This window comes from Pterocles gutturalis, unplaced genomic scaffold (genome assembly GCF_000699245.1).
Source record: "Pterocles gutturalis isolate BGI_N339 unplaced genomic scaffold, ASM69924v1 scaffold7580, whole genome shotgun sequence".
NCBI lineage: Eukaryota > Metazoa > Chordata > Aves > Pterocliformes > Pteroclidae > Pterocles > Pterocles gutturalis.
The window spans coordinates 29,243-52,172 of record NW_010140651.1 but is presented as its reverse complement, the minus strand read 5'-3'; the positions used below and the strand labels follow the sequence as shown (position 1 = coordinate 52,172).

Sequence of the window (22,930 nt, the reverse complement as noted above, 5' to 3'; positions counted from 1 at the left end):
AGATTTTCCCAAGGCAAATAAGGAGAATCCCAAAATTACAACGTGTTCATCCACTGTTTGAAAAGAATGGGATGAACACTTGGGAAAAAGTTTTGTCTACATCCAAATACCAAACTAGTAGAGCACTTTTTCACCCTCCTTCCACATACTCAGTTGCAGCTTACAGAGATAGTGAAAAAAATGTATCAGAAAACATACACGAAAGATCATGATTAATGAAATAGTGCAAACTCAATTTTAACATGGCAAGTTTTATAAAACCAGTTCACAGCACTTGCTCACCCTATTCCCTTCCCACCAGTTTTAAGAAATGTTTTCAATGGAATTTGAAACCCTTACACTTAATTTATCAATCAGAAATGAAAGTTACTGTCAGTAGTAAGGTGTTCCATTGACAATGAGGTTCTGTAAAAATTACTCTTAACCTGAGTGAGATGAGACTTGTGTTCACACACAACTCTTTAAAATCTGTATAAACTAAGTTAAATAGGAAGTGACCTAAATCATAACACAAACCAAATATATCCTGCTAATAAAAGATAGCAGCAACTACCTTGTATCAAAAGAAACTGAAATGTACCATATTAAGAGAGTAAGATCTCATGTACAGTGTACTAAAAATCACCACAATAATCTCCATCATGCTTCTTATCCTGGAAGCACAGAGAAGGCTTAAGAGCCCTAATGAACATGTCAAAGCTAATTACTGATACCAGAAAAAGAAAGACACTGGACAGCATTAATTGTAATTAATGCAGACATCTACAGATGTAGCACAGAATATCTAGTATTAAAAAAAAAAACACATCTCCTAGCCACATTAGGAAAAGTCGAGAAATTGACTTACAGCATTACTTGGCTATGCATAAGAAGGACCTCGATAAAAACATTTTTTAGTTAAGACCACTTGTGAGGAATGCTCATATGATTTTAAGTGAAATGATAATGGTGCCAGTTTTTAGCCAAACACAGTTCTTTTAAGACTTTTGCATACAAATCCTGGCTGTCACAATTCCATTTGCTAAAATTCCTGCCAATAGCATATTCATAGCTTTAAACCAAGCAAATGTAATAACAGCAGAGGTAAAATATGGATAATTATAATCCATTATTGGAGGATAATTTATACTCCTTCATACAATGCAAATTTAGGTGATATTTACAAAAAACCTTTTAAATTTCTTTCACTTAAAGGAACGTCAGAAATTAAAAGTCTCAAACACTAAGTACGTTATAAACCTTATGTTCTCTAGTTTTTCAAGAGACTCATTACCAAATTTTGATAAAATCTCTTGTTGTTCCTCTCGGGTGGAGAAAAGGATCTTGGGATTCAGTCCCTTTATATTCATGTTGTCCCACGGTGGCTGTTCACAACTAGGTCTATCTCTGGGCTCCACCTCTACTTCCAGATTGACTTGAAATAAATCAGGATATTTTTCTTGTATGTCACAGGCATCCAGATCATACCTGTAAAGATGCATGCAAGTAGATTCTTGATACCGATGTCTAGCTAGATTAAATTCACTTCAGTCCAACACAGAACTTTAAAGCAATTAGTATAAGGCTTAAAATATGTTTACTTTTCCTATATATTTAATCATATTGGTATAGATTTTTTTGTATTATGAAGAAAACCTTGAGTTTCCTTAAGGTGAGAAAACAAAAGAACCTTCGTATTGCAATTGAAGTAATCCACTTCCTACACTGACTGTATTTCCTCCCCTCAGCATATGTTCATTTGACAGGTTAATCAGTTAAGAAAACTTCTTAAAGCCTCCTACAAAAGAGTGTCAACATACTTGGCAAACTTCACTATGGTGGCATTTCGGGGCACAAAACCTGTGTGAAACTGAATCTGAAACATCTTCATTGAAGCCATCTGTTGAAAACAAGAAATACAGGGAAACCACATAAATTCACATGAACAGTATGCACAGTGTTCTGCCTTTATAATATAATGCAGAGTATTTTCAGTATTAAAATATTTTCAAGTGTTTGTTTTGCTTCTATTTCAGCTAATTCCATGTACACTTTATATTGAGATTTAAATGCAGTTTAAGACAGAATATAGATAAATCTGTTATTACCAGAAACCAGACCTTGAACCAGATTCCTGTCATCACTAACCTCAGGCTATCAAATTGCATTAAATATTTCCAGACCCTATTCTAGGGGCTGGAACTGTATGACCCTTACTACTTTTCTGAATAACATACACTCACAAAAACTTACAGTGCCATACACTAATCAAGAAATAGCTCATATATATAGGAGTCCATTCAGAACAGTTTTAAATAGAGCACATTTAAAAGGACACTTTGTAAGGTATGCCACCATTCTTTTTTTGTGTGAAACTTCTCAAGTCAACCATTCATCCCATATAGAATTATACGTTTTTTTCGGAACTGATTCATTATAACCACTCAACTTTCCAACTCTCTCTTCTGATGACAGAAAAACTACTTTCCTGTGCCTGATCAGCATATGAAAATCCAGAAAATGCTACTATAGATGGTTGATGTAGCTTGTGGTCTCACACAAATTCAAACTACAGCAAACTGGTACGTCCACCGTGTATTTGTTCCCTGGCTTTAGTTACAACACACGTGGAATAGTCTGGCCAGTCACTACAAAGCAAGTCATGCAATAATAGTCCAATAAATACGATATAATAAAACTGAATGCTGAAAGCTTTCCTTGTAAATGAGCATTTATTGAACATCACAACCAGTAGTCAAGTAACAGGCAAAGCACTGCCAGCTGGTTGAGGGAGGTTATCTTTCCCCTCCATCCAGCACTGATGAGGCCACATCTCAAGTCCTGTGTCCAGTGCCGGGCTCCTTAGTACAAGAGAGACATCGATATACTGCATACTGGATTCTCTGATCCATCCATCCATCCCTACCCTGAACTACACATGAAAACCTGAACACCCTATTAAATCAGTTTTCTTAATCCCTTGCTATGACAGACACTTCCAGAAGATAAACTAAATCCTCTCTCAAATTAACTGTGCACAAGAAGGAGAGACTCACAACAAACAGCTCTAGGCACTTAACAGCAATATTGAAATGTGGTGGTTGATCTCCATGAGAGTTCTGCAGAGAGCTTCAGGGGGCAATTTAGAGTACATAAAACTAAGAACACATTGCATATCGTTCCATCAAAGTTACAAACCAGGATCAAACACTATTGACGTATCATGTGTTACAGCAGATGTATGAGAAAATTCTAATCTTTTCCAACTAGTGAATAAATGCCAGAGAAACCACATCAAATAAACCCTACCATCAGTGAAACGGAAATTGCCCAATGAGTATAACCTAACCTTGGCTGAATTTTCCCCAGTTGTAAACCTTCCTCACTGATGACCTTGAACCACACCCTAGTTATTTTTGTGCATTAAAGAACCATGTTACTGAGCTTTCAGTTTTGGGATGTTCTGGAAGATCTGGCCCCAAAGCACCCTAGGGACATTAAGAAAGTCTTGAACCTCTGCAACATGACAAGATTTCATACTGACCTTCCTACCTACAAAGTAGGAAAATACATAGGGAAAGCCATTTATGTCAGCAATAGTAGATATGTACGAATATGCTTGTTTGCCCCTGTCTGTGGGGGCAGCTACTGTGCACCACATGCTTGCTCCCTTCCCTGCCACCCCGCCCCAAGTGAGATGAGGGGAAAGAATTTAAAAAAACCCCAAAATGTAGAACATCATGAGTTGAGGTAATGACAGATTTAATATTACAACACAAGAAAAAGAAGATAACAACAATAACATCAATAGGAATATACAATGGAATGGCTCACCACGTGAAGCCTGACAGATAGCGTGCTCTGGAGCCACTGTGCCGAAATCCCCTCTCTCCCAGCTAGCTTCCCCCTATATCCTGGGCACGAAGTCAGCACAGTATCCAACACCCCCTTGGCTACGCCCACCTCCTAGCTTCTGTGAAAATTAACCCTATCCCAGCTGAACCCAGGACAGTCCCAAACATATGCAAACTGCCTGAAGAACCTCTGGATCAATTTTCACGATCCTGAGGTTTTCCTAAACTTTGCACTACTCCTGCCTTTTACATGGATCTGCAAGTCTAATTTGGGTCACTCATCTGAAGAAAAAAAAGCTTCTTTTTTAGAAATTGGAAGACAGGCTTCATTAGAAAGTTTTTTGTGATCTTGCAATACATTCACATCTATAGTTGAATTAAAAAAAGAAATGTTTTCTCCTTAGGAGAACAAACATCAGTAATGAAATTGGCTATAAAAACTTGACCTCACTCTAAAATAGGGTACAAAACCACATGGATTTTTCTAGCCTGTTTTCTACAAGAAGTCCCTAGAATTCTACTTTTCTATTGAGCGATATTTTTCCTTTGGTTTCAGTTCGTGTGTATAGAATTAAGAAGTTCTGGCTTGTTGTGCAACCTAACAGATAACAGTCAATGCCTCAAAAAAATGGCTACAGGCTTTCCATGCAAACATAATACCTATCACTACGGAAGTAATTTCTAGAAATGCCTACCAAAGCATCTACATGAAGCACTAAGAATGGACATACTTATTAGGTTTGAAAAGGCTCAATTCTCAAGTAAAAACCGAAAACCGAAAACTTCACGAAGAAGAGCAAGTAAAGCCGCATCCTTAATGAGATCACAAATGTAAGCATGATAAAAAACTGCAACAAGAAGATGCAAATCCTCCACGCAGACTGCTAAATTTATCATTACCTTGGCTTGTAGTCGGCCTCCTAGTGTTGACCTGGCATGATAGATCACAATGAGAACATCTCCCTGGACTGTTATACCTAATGGAATTACTGCTTTTCCATCTTCAATTTTAAACTCCCTGAAGAAAAAAGCAACCACAGTTAATTTTGTTTAAAAAAAATCGTTTATTACCTTATGTTTAGTTTGGCTTCTCCAAGACCTTCACTATCAACCTATAAAAATCTGGTTCAAGTTATTATGGAGAAGGAATTTGCTCTGAATGATTAAAATTAAAATCTGCTCTAAAAATAACAAGATTAACAGTTGCCTACAGCAGAGCAAGACATATTTAGATCCATAGTTCTCAAAACAAATATGGGAGAAACACGTCTTCAAGGAGCTACTGGGCAATGCCAGTGAGAATATTATGAAGAAAGCTGTTCCAAAGAAAGGTGCAGAGAAAATGTAGCTGTATTGCTGCAGTATATTAGGACTCCTGTCTAGGGACAGTGGTAGAGAAATAGAGGGGGAAACGTAACACCCCACAGCTGCTAAACCTGTTACAGGGTTTGGATTTACAGGAAAGCTGGGAGGACTTCAATATTCTCTCATCTTTCCTCTGTCTGTGACTGTGTATACCTAGTACTGCTAGTACCATTTGCAATTCCTGTGCTGTATTAGAACAGCAGACACTGGAGTTGTACAGGGCCTAATAAGCAGACCACTTACACCTACCATGCCTGGAGGATCCTTCCTGCTTGCATGACTAAAACAGGATGGTCAGTTCAGTATATGTACACCAGGTATCTGTCTTCCTAGTTTACACCACAAGGAGTGGGAGGAAAGAGTCTTGCTCACATCTGCCTCCCAGTGCCCACAGCACCACCCCACCATCATTCCCACGTTCTGCAGGAACAGATTCAAGCTGCTACTACAACCATGTTGTCTCTTCCCCACAATTCACCTTTCAAGATCAGCTAAAAGACGACAGAGGAGCTACTCTATATGTTAAAGCTTTTTGCTCAGCTGGCACATGCAAAATCATGCTTTCTCCACACAGTAAGGACTTGATATTTAAGTTACTCTGTAAAAAACAAGAGCAAATCATAACTTGTACTTACTTCATTTTGTCATATTCCTGGGAGGTAGTGGTTACTCTCTCATCTCCCACATAAACTTCACAAAAAGGCCTGCAGCCATTACGCTGCTTACTGAAAAGAGGGACTGGAGTCATGACAATTGATCTGATAAGGATGGGCTTGCTGTGAGGAATAATGGGTTCTTCAGCCATCATGTCACACATATATTCAATGTACCTGCCAAAACCAAAAGGTAGTCACTTAGCCAGACAACCAAATTCTAAAAATGGGTGAATCTCCAGTCACTGAGCAGCAACAAATAGTAACAATAAAACACTGGGAACACTTAACAGCACTTCCAGCAAATGGATTTTCAAATCTGATAGAATTTCACATAATGAAAGTTAAATAGAAACATGGACAAGAATTTATGATCTCTAGCCAGTCTCTCAATTTAACAACTACACAGTTTCTGTACAAAAGCCTGATGGCTGCACCACAACAGAAAACTAAACTGCCCAGAAAACTGAATACTGCACTGCATATAAACTCATCTGCACCTGTGTCCCACCTTCCAGACAACTCCAGACATTGCCTTAGGTCTGTAGCTTTACACATATTCACTTGTAAAACTAGCAAATATTTCCAGCGGCCTTACAACACCAAAGTAGGAGAACTAATTATTTTGTATCTTCCACATAATAGATCCAAGTTAGACAGTGGTTCTGAAGCTAGTAACTCAAAGCTTCCGAAAGGCTTTAATTTTATTCTCATTAATATAGTTATCTTGTAGAGGACCCATTAAATATACTCAAAGTAAATCTGTACAACAGCATAATCTGTCATTCATGCTTAACTAATCCTTCCTTCTCACCTTTCTGAATCTAATCCTTTCTCCGTAACACACCCTTACTATCAGTCTCACTTACTACCAAGACTTGATTGTTACAGGATCTACCAAACTAAATCAAATAATCAGTTTAAAACGTTTGTCAAAGTATATGAAAGTCACCTCTGCATGCACTCCTTTAAAAACCAGAAGGCATTCTTACCTAGACAGAAAAGACTGGCAGAAATCACTATTGGTCTTTCCACAGAACTTCCAGTGTTCTGACACAGTAAAACCTACTGTAATAAACTAGTAAACATGGAATAAGTCTTACACATGTGGAAGAGGATTTTATACTTAAGAGAGCATTCAAAAGCAGTGCATACCCTTGTTTTCACTCCTAACATTTCTTCACTACAAGTCATGTTTGATTCACTTTTGATAACATCACCAGCAACTTAAGGGCTCACAAAATTCAGAACTACTTTCTCTACTCATGATACATCTGTTTTTCCAAGTATTTTGCTGCCTGAACACAGATACTATTGAAATAATTTATCTTCCTAAAAAGTATCCTGTAAAAATAGTAGCATATTAACAATTGCCTCACTTGCTTCAACTGTACTCTTCAAACCGACTGATACCATACCTTTTATGAGAAGGCCAAATGCCAGGAGGACAGCGTTTCATACTGAACATATAAACTGCAGCTTCAGCAGTAGTGAAGAGACGACAGAAACACAAAAAAGAACAAACTACAACAGCAGACGCTGCTCTTCCATCCTGCAAAAAAAAAGTAACCTTGTTATTAAACCTAGAGGAAAAACCGTTACAGAAGTTACTGAAGAACACCTTGTCTCCTTATTTAATGTAATGCAGTCCAAGGTCTAGTGCAATCACTAGATTTGAAGTTTGTAACTGGATGTTAAATGTTTCCATTATATTTCCACACAATGCAGAAGATACTACAAATTATCTGCTTGCTCAAATGCAAATAATTGGTTTAGCTTAACACTTTGACATTTTCAATTGATGTTTATTACGTTACTGTCACTAATACCCATTTTTAAGTTTGTTTCCTGGCTGCTACCCAAACCCCCTGTTCAGTCTATTTTTGGCTGGTGCTGCAAGAGAAGTCCTAAGATTCAGAAGAACTAAGCCATGCTAAACTCTTTAGTCTACCGACTAAAACTGCCTTGAGATTAATAGCTTGCCACAGAACTAAGAGAAGGAAATAAAACACTGAACACCTCTACAGTAAAGATCTGAAGACCAAGGAACCCTACCTGGTTCTGAATCCCAGCCACCTAGAGGCAGTTTCACCTTTACAAGAAGCAACTCTCATGTTTTTTTTTTATGCAAGGAAATGTATTGACAAAAAAATTCTCTCTCTACCAGATAAAGCATGCTTTTCAGCTTAGATTTCCTAGCTTTTAAATCTACAAAAATTTCCAGACAGATGTGTCGAAGACATATATTGCAGCTAATTCTTTTCTAGTATGTTCTTCACATCACATCTGGCATGCAGCCATACACATATAAGCTTCCCTCACACCTGAGGAAAAGGAATGAGTTAGGTACCTTAAAGGAAACATTTCAAGGGAAAGACGTTACAAAAACCAGAGCTAATTCATCATATCTGCTTCTTACCTACTTGACCAGCAATCACGTGATACTGAGATACTACAAGCATCAATTCAATATAGAATTAGATTCCTAACATCACAACAGCACTGAAAATCCCATCAGTTTTCAGGAGCTGACATTAACTGATCTTTTCCTTGCAAAACACTTAAAGTACCCTTATATTAGCAAATCCTCTTTTAGATTCTGATAGAGATATTCCATATAGACTACTATACCGTATCAAAGAACTGGTTATGAATGCTTTGCAGCAGCATCATAAGCATTGTAACAACTGCCATGTTTCTCTTTTTACTGCACAGGAAAACAAGAACCTCAAAATTTCACATATAGTTCTCTTACACAAATGTAACAGTAACCTCATGTTTTCAAATATTGAGCATAGTAACTGTTCTTTAAATTCGTCCCCCTCCCCCCCCCATGTTTGACATGAGGTGGCTCTTTATCAAGAGTTTTATTATTTTTTAGGGTTATATCAAAGTTAATGATACATTAAAGAACAGTGGAAGTTACACAGCAATCCTCTGCCAGCAAAAGCAAGTTTCACCAGAAGTCTCAGTCAGTTTCTGCAATTCTGTGGATACAGATTACACTTTAAATGGACAGCAGTGGGAAATGCACTGTACACCTAGCTGTCACTCAGAAAATATGAACAAAGAATAGAGCAAACACTGAAATACTAGAGCAGATTCTTTCTCCCAAAAGCTACTTTGCCTTAATTTCTCTTATGTACTGCCTTCCATGCTACGTGCAAGTAAGCAAGGGATACATTATCCTACTAATTTGCCTACAGAGAAAATTTATGCAAACAAATTTTCCTAAAGACATAGCAGGATGGAATTGCCCCTAGGCCTCACAATAAAGAAAGCCAGGAATGTTCACAAAGTGGATACTAGCATCCTTATTCACAGTTTAAAGCTAGACAAGTATTTCCAATTTAAGTCAACTTCTTACAAGGCAATGCACAATGCAAACATTTTTCTGGTCTTGTTTCAGCCATAAATGCATGTTCTTGCATATGCTATAAAGATTCTGAAGATTTGGTGCTCGTCTTGCTGGCCAGCCACATTCAGAAACCTGCAATGAGAGAAACAGCAGAGGTGAAAAAAGAGATTACATAGTCACATACATTTGCATAGCATAAACCATGTATATAAGAGGCAATTTTACACTTTAATTACACTTTCAGGTAGATATTAAGCAAGATGCTGAAGAAAAGTTGTCTCACACAGTGTATATGCACTTCATAGGAGTAAGTGCAATAACACTCCAGTCCTGTCTATAGTCTGCTACACTACAAGTATCAACAACTCAGACTTCTATATGAAATTTTCTTAGAGCAAGGAATAAAGTAAAACAGCTTTCAACTTGATTTGTGCACATATTCTTAAGCAAAAAAAAAGCAGAAAGACTTGGGTTGCTTTTACATTTGTACTTTCTTCAAAGCGCCTCAACAGTTAAGTAACATTCCTTCTACAATTAGTGCTACAAAACACTACCAAAAAATATCTGAGAGTCTATACTCTTAAAATCAGATGTCCAGTAAGAATGCAGTATACAAAACCTGATCCTTGAGCACATGCAACACCTAAAGAGTATATATTCTGCCAAGACCAAGGAAACAACTTACAAAGCAAGCTTTCTATTTGTTTTACAGGATCACAGTTGCTGAATATGTAAGACCAAGTTTTGCTATTAGCAACATGTTTTCTTACTCAGATAAAAAGAGTTCAAGGGCTACTCAGAGATTAATTACCTGAACTGACCAACTACCACAGAATATTCTTAACAAGATTGTTTTTGTGCCAAACTCAGTGGAAAAGCCTGAAAGAAACAGACCGACATACAAAGTCTCTTACAGCTTCTCATTGTATTCTAATTAAAAAAGAGGGCAGTTTGAAAAAACATCACTTTGCAAGAGATTTAAAATTAACATTTTTTCGTTAGTGAAGGCTTCTGCGAAGTCAACACTGAACAAATAAAGGCCAAGGCAAGAAGTCCTCTACATTCCTGTTCACCACAAGATAATATAATAGCAGTGAAAGAATCATATTGCAGCAAACCTACAAACGAGGCAACAGTCTAGAAAAGCAGATGCATTCAAAAAAAAGCAAAAGAACTGACTTTTTTTCTGAATTACCATTCACTTTCTGCTCAAACTCTGCTAGCTTTGTTACAAGATGTATACCATGAAACATTACCTTATTTTCCTTGGCTTATGTTTTAAGCTCAAAATGTTCTGATCACTAGCAGAACAATGGGGAGTTCACAACCTCTCTGAACAACCTGTTCCAAGCAGGACTCAAAACTAGCAGAGAAGACTTCAAAACTACCATTAACTTTAATGAAGGTTAAAGAAATTTCTAAAAGTTCCATATAGATAGCATACAGCATGAAAGCAGGAGTATGTAATTCCTGAAATACCTACTAAGCAAAGTGTCAGAATTAATAATTTCAGAAGCCGTTCTCCACTGATCAAGTTTAAGGCTTACCACAATCACCTTTTGCAGACACCAAACAAAACTAAGCTTCCTTAGCTTACTACATGGCTGCCTCCCCCAATACTGGCTGAAGTCAGTCAGTATTGCCCATTGTGCATCTGGATTTCCAAGATGGACAGGGAAAATTTCACCAATATTTTTAAAGAGTTTGCTTTCCAAGTAAAATAGCTGTCTTTTGTTTTTAAACAGAAGACAATGTTTTTTAGAAACCTCCTAAATACTCCCAGCCAATAAAGCAGGCAGGAACTTACAATGTTTTGACAAGTCATAATCTATCATTACTTCCCAGGAAAACAAAATATTATAAGACAAAATGAATACCAACAAGAAATGTAGACCAGAAACATTCCAGATCCCTGGTAGATCTAGCTGTACTTATATTACCATTCAATGTAACAGGAGTATCAATGTATAGGCACCTCAGACTTGAATAACCAAAAAACCATCCCATGGTAAACAACTTCCCAGTCACAGAATTTATCATGCCATAAATAGAGATTGATAGCTTTGTAGGATGTGAAATAAATCAGACCACTATGTCAGCCTCAGTGGACTTTACAGCAAACTAGTGCTAAAAAGCATTGCTGAAGATTTTGCTTTGCGGTACCTGCTCCAAACAATCATGCAAGAGGTTTTCTGCATGATTAAGCTTTGCCTTCCACATTGAACAGTCTCAGTTTAAAACTCATACTGAACCACAACAAAGTTGACGGCCTCCACTCAAAGAGGCAGTTATCATTTTTTCAGGTGTGACAATACTTTGTCTTGCCTGTAAATTTACAAGGAAACAAAAGGAAGTGACAAGCACTAGACTGATACATTAAACATACCTCAGCCTGACAGTTTAAGTGAACTTGGATAACTGAAGTAATACTAAGGACGGCTCTGCAGGATAAGGCCCAAAAGGGGTTTCCTGTAACAAATAATGCTTCTAGACTCTCCTCTGTGCAGTCAGTATTATTGGGAAGGAGCATGATCACCACAGACTGTTTAGTGAGGTCTAATGTGGCCAGTGCTAGACACCTCACAACACAGTAACAGTCTCCACTGTTGAGCAACTTACAGGACAGTTGAGGTGTCCCTGCCCATAGCAGGGGAGTTAGAACTACACGATCTTTAAGGTTGCTTCCAACCCAAACCATTCTATTAGGAGCAGACACTGAAGTCCAATATCTCAGCACCTAACGAACTGTCCTCACTATCTTACTGAATTAGACAAATGTCTTCATTTCAGTACCAGAGAAATAGCCAGAAAGACTAGTGAAGGCTCAGCTAAACTATAACAATATTTCAGGCAGCAGCAACAGGCAGTCAGCTAGTGCTGTGCCATATGAGAATCAGATAGTATATAGTGGGACAAGGAGAAAGTCCAGTAAACAGGTGCAAATCAGTTGTCAAAAGAAAACCTCTGAATGTAGGAAAGATTGAAATGTTAGTAACATTTTTTATTATGTTAAGTATTCTCCTTTTAATTCTGAAACGTGTAAGGTACCTGTAGATGTTTTCAAGGCTATCACTAGCCTAGGAAACAGAGTTTAGTCAGTAAGATCAAAGATTAGTCTTTCATCAGTTAAGTCCGGACTGAAAGCAAAGACAAGCAGAATATAGTTTACTCTTTGACTGTATGTTTACAGTTACTCTTTTGTGATCTTTTTGATTATGCAGCCTACTTTAACATTTCACAATCAAAAGCTGAAGGTATTATCAGGACACTGTGTTTAAAGACCTCTTATAGAAACACACAAGAACTATACGCACCCTATTATGGAATCTTGAAGGCCTGTATGTTCTTGGAGACAGATTGTACACAGCATAGTGGCCAGGATGCTTAGAGTCCAGACATAACCGCACATCTTCTATGTTATTTTTGATGGCAGATTCTACACCTTCAGCTGGAAAGGACATCACTGAAGACAGAACAAACACCAGGTGAAGTATTCACTTCTTTCATACATTAAAAGCAATCAAATTATTCTTAAGACAGACATAGCTACCATACCAGCAATTCTGGAAGTGATGTAGGATATATCCAAGTCTCCTTTTGCATAACTGAAACAGAACACATTGGAGTTAACACTCGGAAACACAACCATTCAAGCCATATCTCTAAAACCCAAGTCTCTCAGGTTACACCTGCCACCATCACTAGCATTTTATTTCTTCCATCTGAGGCTTGTTGCCTCACACTTCAAGGTTTTCAGAATAGATATTGTATTTGAACAGTTAATTATTTACATCAGTTGCAACAAAACCATCCCTGGGGGTTTTGTACAGATGCCTTCAATGTTTAACTCATTCCTCTAGACCCTGCTCCTACCAACAAATGTTCGTTATAGCTATCAGTTTAAAAGCCTAATGAGGATGCATTAGCATCTTAAACCAAGGACATCACAATGCTTAAAACAAAGGCCATTTGTTGAAACATTACATTTTAAATTATGTAACTCTGGCATGTTACTATCTGGCCCACATGGCCATGCTGCCCAATTTCTGGATTCCATACGAATAGAGGATACCTGAACCTCTTTCCTCATTTAAATAATTCCTCCTAAAGTTCACTTCCAAAACTCCTATAGTGAGCAAGGCATTAATCATTACTCATCTTTCTCCTAAGTTGTGCAGAGTTTTAAAGAGCAGCCTTTTTGAAAAACTGTTCTCCCAGTTGTTATTTTTTTTTTTAAATTTAGGTCCACTTCCTTCATCTGTACCTAATCACCCACATTATGCCAATAATTTGCTATTTTAAGACAGCTATTACTTCTTTTTGTTTCTAGAGTGTCTGCCATGTAGGAGGACCAAAAAGCTTGAGAAAAAGACTGAAGAGCCCCACCGCAGGCAAACACCCTTGAGTATAATCACATGGGTTTGCACTCCTGATTGGCAAAAAAAACCACCTCAACTACAGAATTTGGTTTAGACATCCCTAACTTAAGTCAGTAGCACACTATCTCCAGAATATCAAAATATCATCACAACACTATGATGCATGTTTAATGAATACAGAGGCACTACCAAAGCAATGCTTTTCTATCACTATAAAGTTTCAAGACACTGCTTTAGAGAGCAGACCTAGGATATTGCACTCAAATTTTGAAACATTAAGAGAACATTAGGCTTTGATTCCTTACTGCTTTGCAAGTAAACATGACGGAGACTGGAAGGGTTGATTAAAAGATTGACTTTACAAGGATTGGGAGAAGGATTTTAGATAAGGCAAAAAAAACTGCTATGCAAGCAAGAACATTAAATGGTATTTATGCAGAATGGCATAAATGTATGCTAGCAATAATGACCCAAGGTCTCAAGAGAAACTGAAAACACCACAAGGAAGTTTGAGAATTTGACTAGGCTATAGCACTAAAACACGTAGCCTTGAAAAATCTTGCATAAGAAGGTAGGCAAAACAGACAAACACTATTTCAGAATGCTTTGCACCTTTGTAAGGACATAACCTCATCAGGTAGCTCAAGTGGTTAACACTGTTGCAGCCAAACTAATTAAGGCAGAAATTTACATTCAGAACCAACTATGATTTCCTACCAAAATTAGCGATAAGCATAGTCCTTTACACCATTGAGAAGTGTCAAATGCTATTTATTGCTCACGCCTACCAGCTTCAAGCAAGAAAACACGCAGATCGTTCTAATAATGCCAACTTTTTTTGATATCAAGACAAAGAACCAGCTAACACAATAATGCTGCTTTGTTGTCAGACTATCTCTTCAATGCTATAACACTAAGGTTAAGCAGCAACTCAAAACAGTAGCACGGAACTATTAAGAGCAAAAAAACAGCAGTGCTCACTCCCATTCCTTGAGGAACACTGACTTCTTGCTAGCAACACCACTCAATTCAGCTTTGCTTTTTCCATTTGTCTAAATTAAAATGCAACATTATTAGGAGCATTGATCTCACCATAAACACATTGCTGAGAAGATGCACCTTGGTATGTTAACAGAGCAGACCCAATTGAAGCTTGCTGTTTTGCAGGAAAAAAATCTGTATGCCTGGTACAACTGGAAAAGCTTCAGGATGTTTGTGCTTCCTTAATTAAAATGTAGCTGCTAAACTGCAAAATCAACACAAGTCTCCCAAAACATGTGACCTTGTCCTTGAATTCCTTGAACTTCATTCTGAAGATTTCAGAGCTATTTCAGTAGTAAGGCTTGAACACAAGGTACTCTGTTTTTAGTGGACTGTTTCATGACAGACTGGTAGCCAAGATTGCTTTAAATGTCAGGAAAGTGAAAAAAAATGCGTATTCTTCACACAGGCAACCATTCCTACACATTTCAAGAAATAACCCTGTAACTAAATATCAGGAATAAGGTGTCTCCTTCTGTTGTTAACAGCAGAAATTTTGTTTACATAGCAATGTTGCTGGCAAGTGATAAGAGCAGATGAGCAAGAAAACAAATCAAGAGACTGCATGGAGAATTTCTGGCTTGTGATCCATATGGAAAATTGTGTGCTTTTTAAGACTTTGAGCTAAACAGGAAAGTATATTATGACACCAATATTTAGTCGCTTTGATGATACCAAGCTACTTCAAGGCTTCCTCAGTGAGATGTCTAGTAGGAAATGTAGCAAATAAGATATGAATTCTCATTTTGCAGAATAAATACCTAAACAAAATAAGAAGATTTAATTAGATGTTAAAATCTTTTCACAGTGTAAATGGCTGGCATTATCAATCTTGCCAGAGAACTGCTGCACTTGAAGACCATAACTAATATTAAACCAAAGATCATTCCAGCAAATTAAGTTAAAAGCAATTAAAATTAACAATTGCATTCACAAAATAAACTAGTTAGCATATGCACAAAATTCTACAACAGTGCATAGTTATCTTGTGTTACTAACATTTTAAGACAGGAAAGAATAAAGAACAACAGACCAACAGACTAACCAGCACAGCTATGATGTGAGCACACAAACCATTACTTTCAGTTAAGTAATGCTCTAACACTAAGCAATCTTCCTCCAGACATCTCAACACTCACAAGAGTAGAAAAACATCTATTCATCAGCTAAGCACCACCATTTTTGCAGTTTATTTTTTAAAAGCCAGGAAGAATTGCAGCATTAAAGTTCTCATAAATTTGTTCCCTCTTTGTTTTGGTTCATAAAACTGAATTAATCATTCAATACCTAGTGCAACACAAAGATCTATGAAATAAAACATTAATGCAGCATCAAACCAGAAAAAATTACCTTAGATGCAAAGAAAGCTAGCAATAAAAGGCAGCTAATTGTTCCCTAGGTTACTGGATCATGATCTCTTCAGTGAAGGAGGCTGTTGTAACAAAGCAAAACAAGACTGATCATTACTTTTGCATGCTGCTTTCACTATCAGTGAAGACCAGACACTTAAAACATTTACATATTTTTTTTTGGCAGGGCATCTGTAACCTGTGTGGTTGTAGACCAGTTGGTCAAGGGCACAGCAGTGTCACAAGCAAGAGATGGACAAGCTGAACAGAGGTAGGTTGAGGCCATACAGCCTGCAGACTGAGCTATCAGGCACACACAGGTATATGCGCTGGAACAAAGTTCCCTTCTATGCAAACACTGCTGTGGCATATCAGGTCCCTTCACAGAGCAGTGTAGATCTGCTTTAAGTGTTTATACACTCTGGTACTTTCTTTTAGGTCAGTTTGTACCAACAGAAGGCTGAACCTCTCTTCCTCTGTGTTCTCTCTCATGTAGCTGTAAACTACTTCTGCCTGACCTGAATCTGCAATGGAGATCACAACATCTGCAAGTGAGGTGGCCTGTGGGACAATCAAGACAACCCTCATTCAGTCTCCTGTTCCTAATAGCCTGTGCCATGTGTTTTAGTTCTCAGATTTTATTACTTATTAGGATAAACAGGAGACCAAAATTTAAATTAAGATCAAGGCAGCTATGAGAGAGAAGAAACAATTAACGTTTTTGTAGCCACTACAAAACACTAACTCTTCCACTGTAGTTTGGATTTAGGGAGAAAGAAGTCTGTCTGCGGATTAAGTAACTACCTCCACTATTCAGAAAAGCAATGACAAGTAGCAAGGAGAGAGCCTACCTAATGAGATGACAAGACCCCAGCACAAGGAGCGCTTATGTGTGTTGAAAATTCACGACCAAGGAAGAGACATTTTAATTTGTCCACAACATCTGATTCTCATGTTGGTTGAAGAGTTTTGAAATGCAGTCAAAGGTGCAGCAGTAGAAGAGGTATTCTCATGGCCCTGATAATATCAGCTGCAGTCACAACACAAGCTTGTAAAGGCAGAGAATGACCACGGCAGAAAGAAATATGTCCCATAGCAGATGCAAAGAATTAACACTTCAGCTCCCTTAAAACATAAATAGTTTAAGAATGCACAAGTCCAGTGGTGGGACTCTCGGCAGCACAGTGAATGTTAAATGCTAAATAAGCTGAGACTACCTTAGATCCTGCATAACATTAAGTATTGCTCACATTAATTCGTGTTTTGCCATTTCAGTGAACTGTTAAACACAGTTAAGATTCAAAATACATGACAGACTTATCAAGGGCCACTAGAAAGTGTCAGCAAGACAAGTGGAAAGAGTTTCTCTTTCACTATTGATTAAATACTATCTCGAAAATAAGTATCAAAGTAACTGGTTCTTACTAACATAATTATGTACTTGGTGCACTCCCTCCTTTTCTTTCACTCCCAAACTCAATGACCAAATTCTCTTAGATAACACCAGAAAACAAAAAGGCAGTTGTAGGAAGACAGAGGATCCTCCACAAAAGCAAGATTTATGTCAGTGCAGAGCTTAAAAAAATCTGACATTTCCACATGCTCTCTCAGAGGTGATGTGCACAAATCATTTGAATGTAATTCAGTCAGCTTAGTCCAAAACATCTGTGAGGGACTGCACAGCTCCTCAGGATGAAGCTTGGGACTTAACATACCCTGTCTGACAATGCTCTTTCAATCCATCACAGCCCATGGAAGTGCTGCATCATCCATTAGCTATAAAAGGCCTGTGGCTCATTGTTTCGATTTGGATAGTACAATAATCCCACCCATTAAGAACTACAAACCAAAACCATGTCAAACAATTACATTCACAAGCTACTCAATTCTAGTAAATATCCACATGTGACTTCCTATAATTAATAAGATGTAAAAGTAAAGAGCTTTTCTTTGACTAATATTTAGTCAAGTTCCACAAGACATGCACTAAAATGCCTCCAAACAGCACTCGCATTTCTGCCAGAGGCTTAAACACTACCACAAAGTAAACAGTCATGCCAGGTAAGGTTTGAAGCAGTTTAGAGGATTCTCAGAGTTCCTCATCTCTCAAATTTAAGGCACAAATGATCCTGCGATGGATCTCTGGAAGACTTGGGCGCCTCAACTTCCAACTCAATCATACTTACCCATTTTTGTCAAAAAAGGGATTCTAAGTAAAGTGCCAAGCATATAGTTCAGCCATAAAACACTAAGTAGCAATTCAGAAGTAGCATAGTAACTCTAAGAATAAGACGATGCAAGACTTATTTTAGGCAGTTACCACAATCTAAATACACAACTGCAGAGAAGAGTACACAAACTGAACAGCATCTTTTCAGACAGCAAGTAATAACAGTTCTACACTTCAAAAGCTGCCAGATGAGCTCTGCTGATGTGGGTGGCTGTACAGTCACTGTTTTATTCCTTGCACACTACACTTATTATGGAACCAAAAGAAATCACACAAAGCAAAAAAGCCACACCCATCCGTTAGGTGAGCGTAACAAAAATAAGGTGCAGGCACAGCATAAGCCATGCCATATTAACAAGTCAATTTTAGACAATCCTAATCCATCACTAGAAAAAGGGAAAGTGGCACAAGACGAAATTAAAAAAAAGTAATTAAATTTCCAGTGGCCTTTAACGAAGAAACCACTTGCAAGAGTAGGAAGAGGAAACTTCTTCAAACATAACTGACTGATGTAGGCACAACTGAGAACGCCATATGGAGACAAGAGCACAAGAAAGTGAAGTGCAGGAGTACTTCAGAAGAATGTAGTGTACAAAATATAGTATCAAAGACCTAATACAAGTACACAGGCATGAGAAAGTAGGACTAATAACTTCTCCAAAGGTAGAGAAGAATTTAAGTGTTATCTGTCACAAAGGAAGAAAAGTAGTTTTTCCACTGTGAGACTTAAATCTAAGCAAAACTGGCAGAATTTAAGACAAGGAATTAAGTACCTTTGAGCTTACAAATAGAGCTGTCAAAAGCAAGGGATCTGCAGAGTATTTCCATGTTCTACCACAGAGTAAATTTCATTTAACAAGATACCATAAAAGGAACAGAAGTAGGACTGAAGAGGAGGGGAGAGCAAGATCAGTTCCACAGAAGGTAGCAGGTACAAGGAGATCTTTAACAGTGGCCTGCAAGACAGCACATGCCAAAGAAACAAAATGGAGAGCAGTTGCTTAAAAGTTGTAACTCATCATGCTACTTTAGATGTGGAACTCCTAAAGTTCTGCTAAGCTACTAATAAGTCGCCACTTTTCATCATGCAACGGTTCGTTTCCCTCGTACACTTCCCTGTCTTCTCTTGAGCCAATGTGATTTCCCTAGGTGAAACGTTTGATGTCGCTGTGCCAACTGCTTCTGCAGAAAGCTCAAGGACAAAACAAAGCTCGCATAGCTCTTCTGACCTTGAAAAAATAAGAGGACCTGGTCTTTCTAAACTATGCATAGGGAGTTTAAACAGAATAAGTGTAAGAGCAAATAGCTAAAAACGCACTTGAAGTGGCTACAGAGGTCCAAGACCTACAAGTAACTTACCTGATCGTTCTGAGCATCTTAGAGCAGCACTACACACAAATTACACCCAGTGAAAAATATGTTGCAAGCAACAGACTTCACAAGTCATAGTGCAGTATCCCAACTAAAGGGCTACAAACCCTACAGCAAGGGACAGGGTTCAGTATTCCTTAAAAGGCTCTTGTTCAGTCATGGTATTCAGCAGCTGCTTATCCGCTCTTCTGAGAACTAAGAGAAAACTTTTACACTGCATAAAATTTTATTTTGAGTTAGAAATGTATGAATCACACAGATTGATTAATATTGACCATATAAAGGTACTAAAAATATTTGGAACAGGACTTAAGATCTGGTTAGAAAAAAGTAACCACACACTAGGAATCTGAGAACACATATCAAAACACAAAAGTATTCTTCCATGCAATGCAGGGCAAATGAGACAAACAGTGCAGATCCTCTCTCTTTGCCTTGAGGGCATAGGGTATCACCTGAAAACTAAACTGAAGAGCTCGTACACTATTTCCCTGTAGTTTTCCTTTTCAGCTCCATTCCTCTTATTTGTACCTTTCACCACTCCATCTTTTTTTTCTTCCTCTTATTCATGGAGGTCCTACCTACTAATTCAATTCATTCATTCTGAGCCATGATAGTCCTGTTCCATAACTCTGCCCTGCTCCAGTCCCCACCTTTTCATCTCTCTCAACCTTTAAGTATCTAAAATACAGCAGGAAAAGTAGTAATTACGGACATGCTTTTGTCCACAACATTCTCATTTCTAGTATATGATTGCTAAAGTAACCTTTATATTAATATAACTCAAAATCTCTTGGCTAGCTATCACCTATTAGAGATCACGCTTGGAAAAGTATGCTGAATTTGACCATCTCTGGAGTAAGCTCCTGACCCTTCATTTTAGAACTCTTTACCAGCACAATTTTAATTTTTATTTTCTTTTTTACTCACTTGGCCACAGACTGGATAACTTTAGAAGATGTATCCTTAATATTAGTGAAAAATCGCTCTGTTCCACCCCTCAGAATATCAAAGAACCCTCCATAAGTCTGGTCACATTCCGCAACGGTCAGGCCTAGAGTAGTCAAATAAAAATAATTTTACTTTAAGTCATGTCCTGGAATGGGGTCCCTCCAGACTAAAGCAAGTTGCCTACAAAGCTGGAAGTGAATGTACATACAGGCTACACCTTACTGTAAGGCTCACAGTTCTCAAGTTCTCCTTAAGTATGACCTATGCAAAAAATAGTACTTCCTGCAGTCAGGAGGTATTAGCAACCCACTTAACACATTGTTTAATTTACTATTTGCATTTAAGAGAAAACAACGTAAAAAATTTCTGAAAGTCAAGTATTTACGTCATATTGCCAATGCAGCAAAATATTGTCTTTTTTTACCATCAGTCTCTTCAAGTGCACCTTATCACTCCCACTAGAGACATTTTAATGCAGGGCTTCAAATGTGGCTCGTATAATTAAGCTACTTTTTAAGCACATGATCCCAGCAAAATATACCTATTAATATGATCATAAACAACAAACAGTACTCATTCTTGCACAAAACAGATGGGCAGACACCTTTTGGTTATAATCGTACTAAGAAGTTGGATTCTTCCACAGAAATTGATATACAGATAACATTATTGCAAGAAATATTACTCTATTTTAAAAGTTTCCCTGAAACACTAATACCCTTTGTGTCATTGGCAATTCAGCATAAGCAAGAAATATCAAGCTGGAAGGAAAACTGAACACAGTATGAAATATTCCCTTGATATCTTCTATATTAATCGAAGTGTTCCATATTCACATATGATATAAGATGTGTGCAGAAATTGCCTTTTAATAAGTAATTAGATGCAAATAAGACTATCAAGCTTCTCATTTTCTTTATTAAGTGTAAGTATTTTCAATTGAATGAACCCTAGAATATCTGTTTTTAGACAATAGGTATGTCAGCTTTTAATTGTCATTTTGGAGACACCTTTTGGTTGACTCAAGTTAGTACTGCTAGTCCAGCTACTGTTTTTCCTTAGAAGGTACTACAACTCCTTCTTACCATTTATGCCCTATGGTACAACCATCTCCTGAGTCCTCCCTGCCCAATCCTCTCATAATTAGCTGGGCTCAAAGTTATTTCTCAAAGTACTGACTGGATAGCCAATAAACTGAGTTTATTTTTCCCTTTCAGGCTGTCAGATGTGAGTCTTTTGGAACTGACAAAACTAAATAGCTTTAGACTATGAGCATTGCCATGAACTACCATGGTGGGCCAAAAGTCTTGTTGGGGGGGGGAGAGAGGAGGAGGGAGAGGTGGGCCCCAGATGCTTATGGAGGTATTTTTCCTCATACAGGCTTTTTGCAGACTAAAACACGTCAGGTTAGTGACTCCTTAGCATCAATGAACTACCGTGGTCAAAATCCCTGCAATTGCTTCTGCCCTTCTTTATTGGACTACCTCAACCATTAGACACCAATAAGCCCACTTTAGCATAAAGTTACACCAAAAGCCACAGAACAGCTGCTATCTTTTTAAGTTGTAGCATATTTCATGTTAAATAGTTCTTCTTGGAAAGCAAAGGTAACTGTCACTTTCTTTCACCAAATGTTTGTGCACACACTTAAGATAGGTACTGACTTCAGTAACTTCTGCCACAAAGTAACAAGATTTCAGTTAAAATAACAGCACTTCTGAAGATTAACAGTTTAAATTTAAACTCCTCTTGAATTGTCCTCTTTACACTAGACACTCAAATATCATTGCCTCCTTGAATCTGAAAGTTTTGTGTTTAAAATGAGACATTTTTATTCATTTGTCATAACCTGAAGACTACTTTTTCTACAGCTCTTGCTCTTAAGAATGTTATTACTTAGAGTTCACTTATTTCAACTCTCCCACATCTACAGGCCATTAATGCATTTTAGTGTCAACTACTTTACATAGGAAACAAAATCAATCTTGCCCAGCAACGAACTTGAGAAATCCATATTTGCATTTATCAACATACAACCAAACCCTGCAAAAATAAAACAAGTTTACAAACAGTGATACAAATGCAAAATAGCTAGTACTTGTGCAAAATGTCTAAAATCCCCAAATTCTTTTTTTTTCACATAGAAGATACACAATCGGTCTTAGATCAAGATGATGTCTCGCTCTGTACTTACCTGCATTGTACATATTGTTGAGCTGTCCTGCAGGCTTGGAGCTCTGTGAAACAGAGGTCACAGATGTCCAAGGCTGAGCATTGTTTCCATAGCCTCCATTTTGTTCCAAGAGCTGAGGAAATTAATACTCACAATGAGTATTTTTTGCCAATTTAGCCAACTTGTTATGCTTTGGAAATCACTGTTACATGGCAAGAACAAGCAAG

General features: G+C 37.7%; 1 protein-coding gene across 1 annotated transcript in view; it reads right to left on the bottom strand.

Moving 5' to 3' along the window:
• Positions 1 to 22,930, bottom strand: part of GAK (cyclin G associated kinase) — a gene marked incomplete at its 3' end in the record, with an annotated part of 42,831 nt that overhangs the window by 4,125 nt on the left and 15,776 nt on the right. The window contains exons 9-18 of the mRNA XM_010083750.1: positions 22,725 to 22,836; positions 20,510 to 20,633; positions 12,765 to 12,814; positions 12,524 to 12,672; positions 9,219 to 9,341; positions 7,270 to 7,403; positions 5,834 to 6,028; positions 4,734 to 4,851; positions 1,800 to 1,879; positions 1,274 to 1,467 (exon numbers count right to left, since the gene is read on the bottom strand). Of these exons, the coding sequence (XP_010082052.1) occupies positions 1,274 to 1,467; positions 1,800 to 1,879; positions 4,734 to 4,851; positions 5,834 to 6,028; positions 7,270 to 7,403; positions 9,219 to 9,341; positions 12,524 to 12,672; positions 12,765 to 12,814; positions 20,510 to 20,633; positions 22,725 to 22,836 (1,279 nt within the window). The remainder of the gene's footprint in view (positions 1 to 1,273; positions 1,468 to 1,799; positions 1,880 to 4,733; positions 4,852 to 5,833; positions 6,029 to 7,269; positions 7,404 to 9,218; positions 9,342 to 12,523; positions 12,673 to 12,764; positions 12,815 to 20,509; positions 20,634 to 22,724; positions 22,837 to 22,930) is intronic.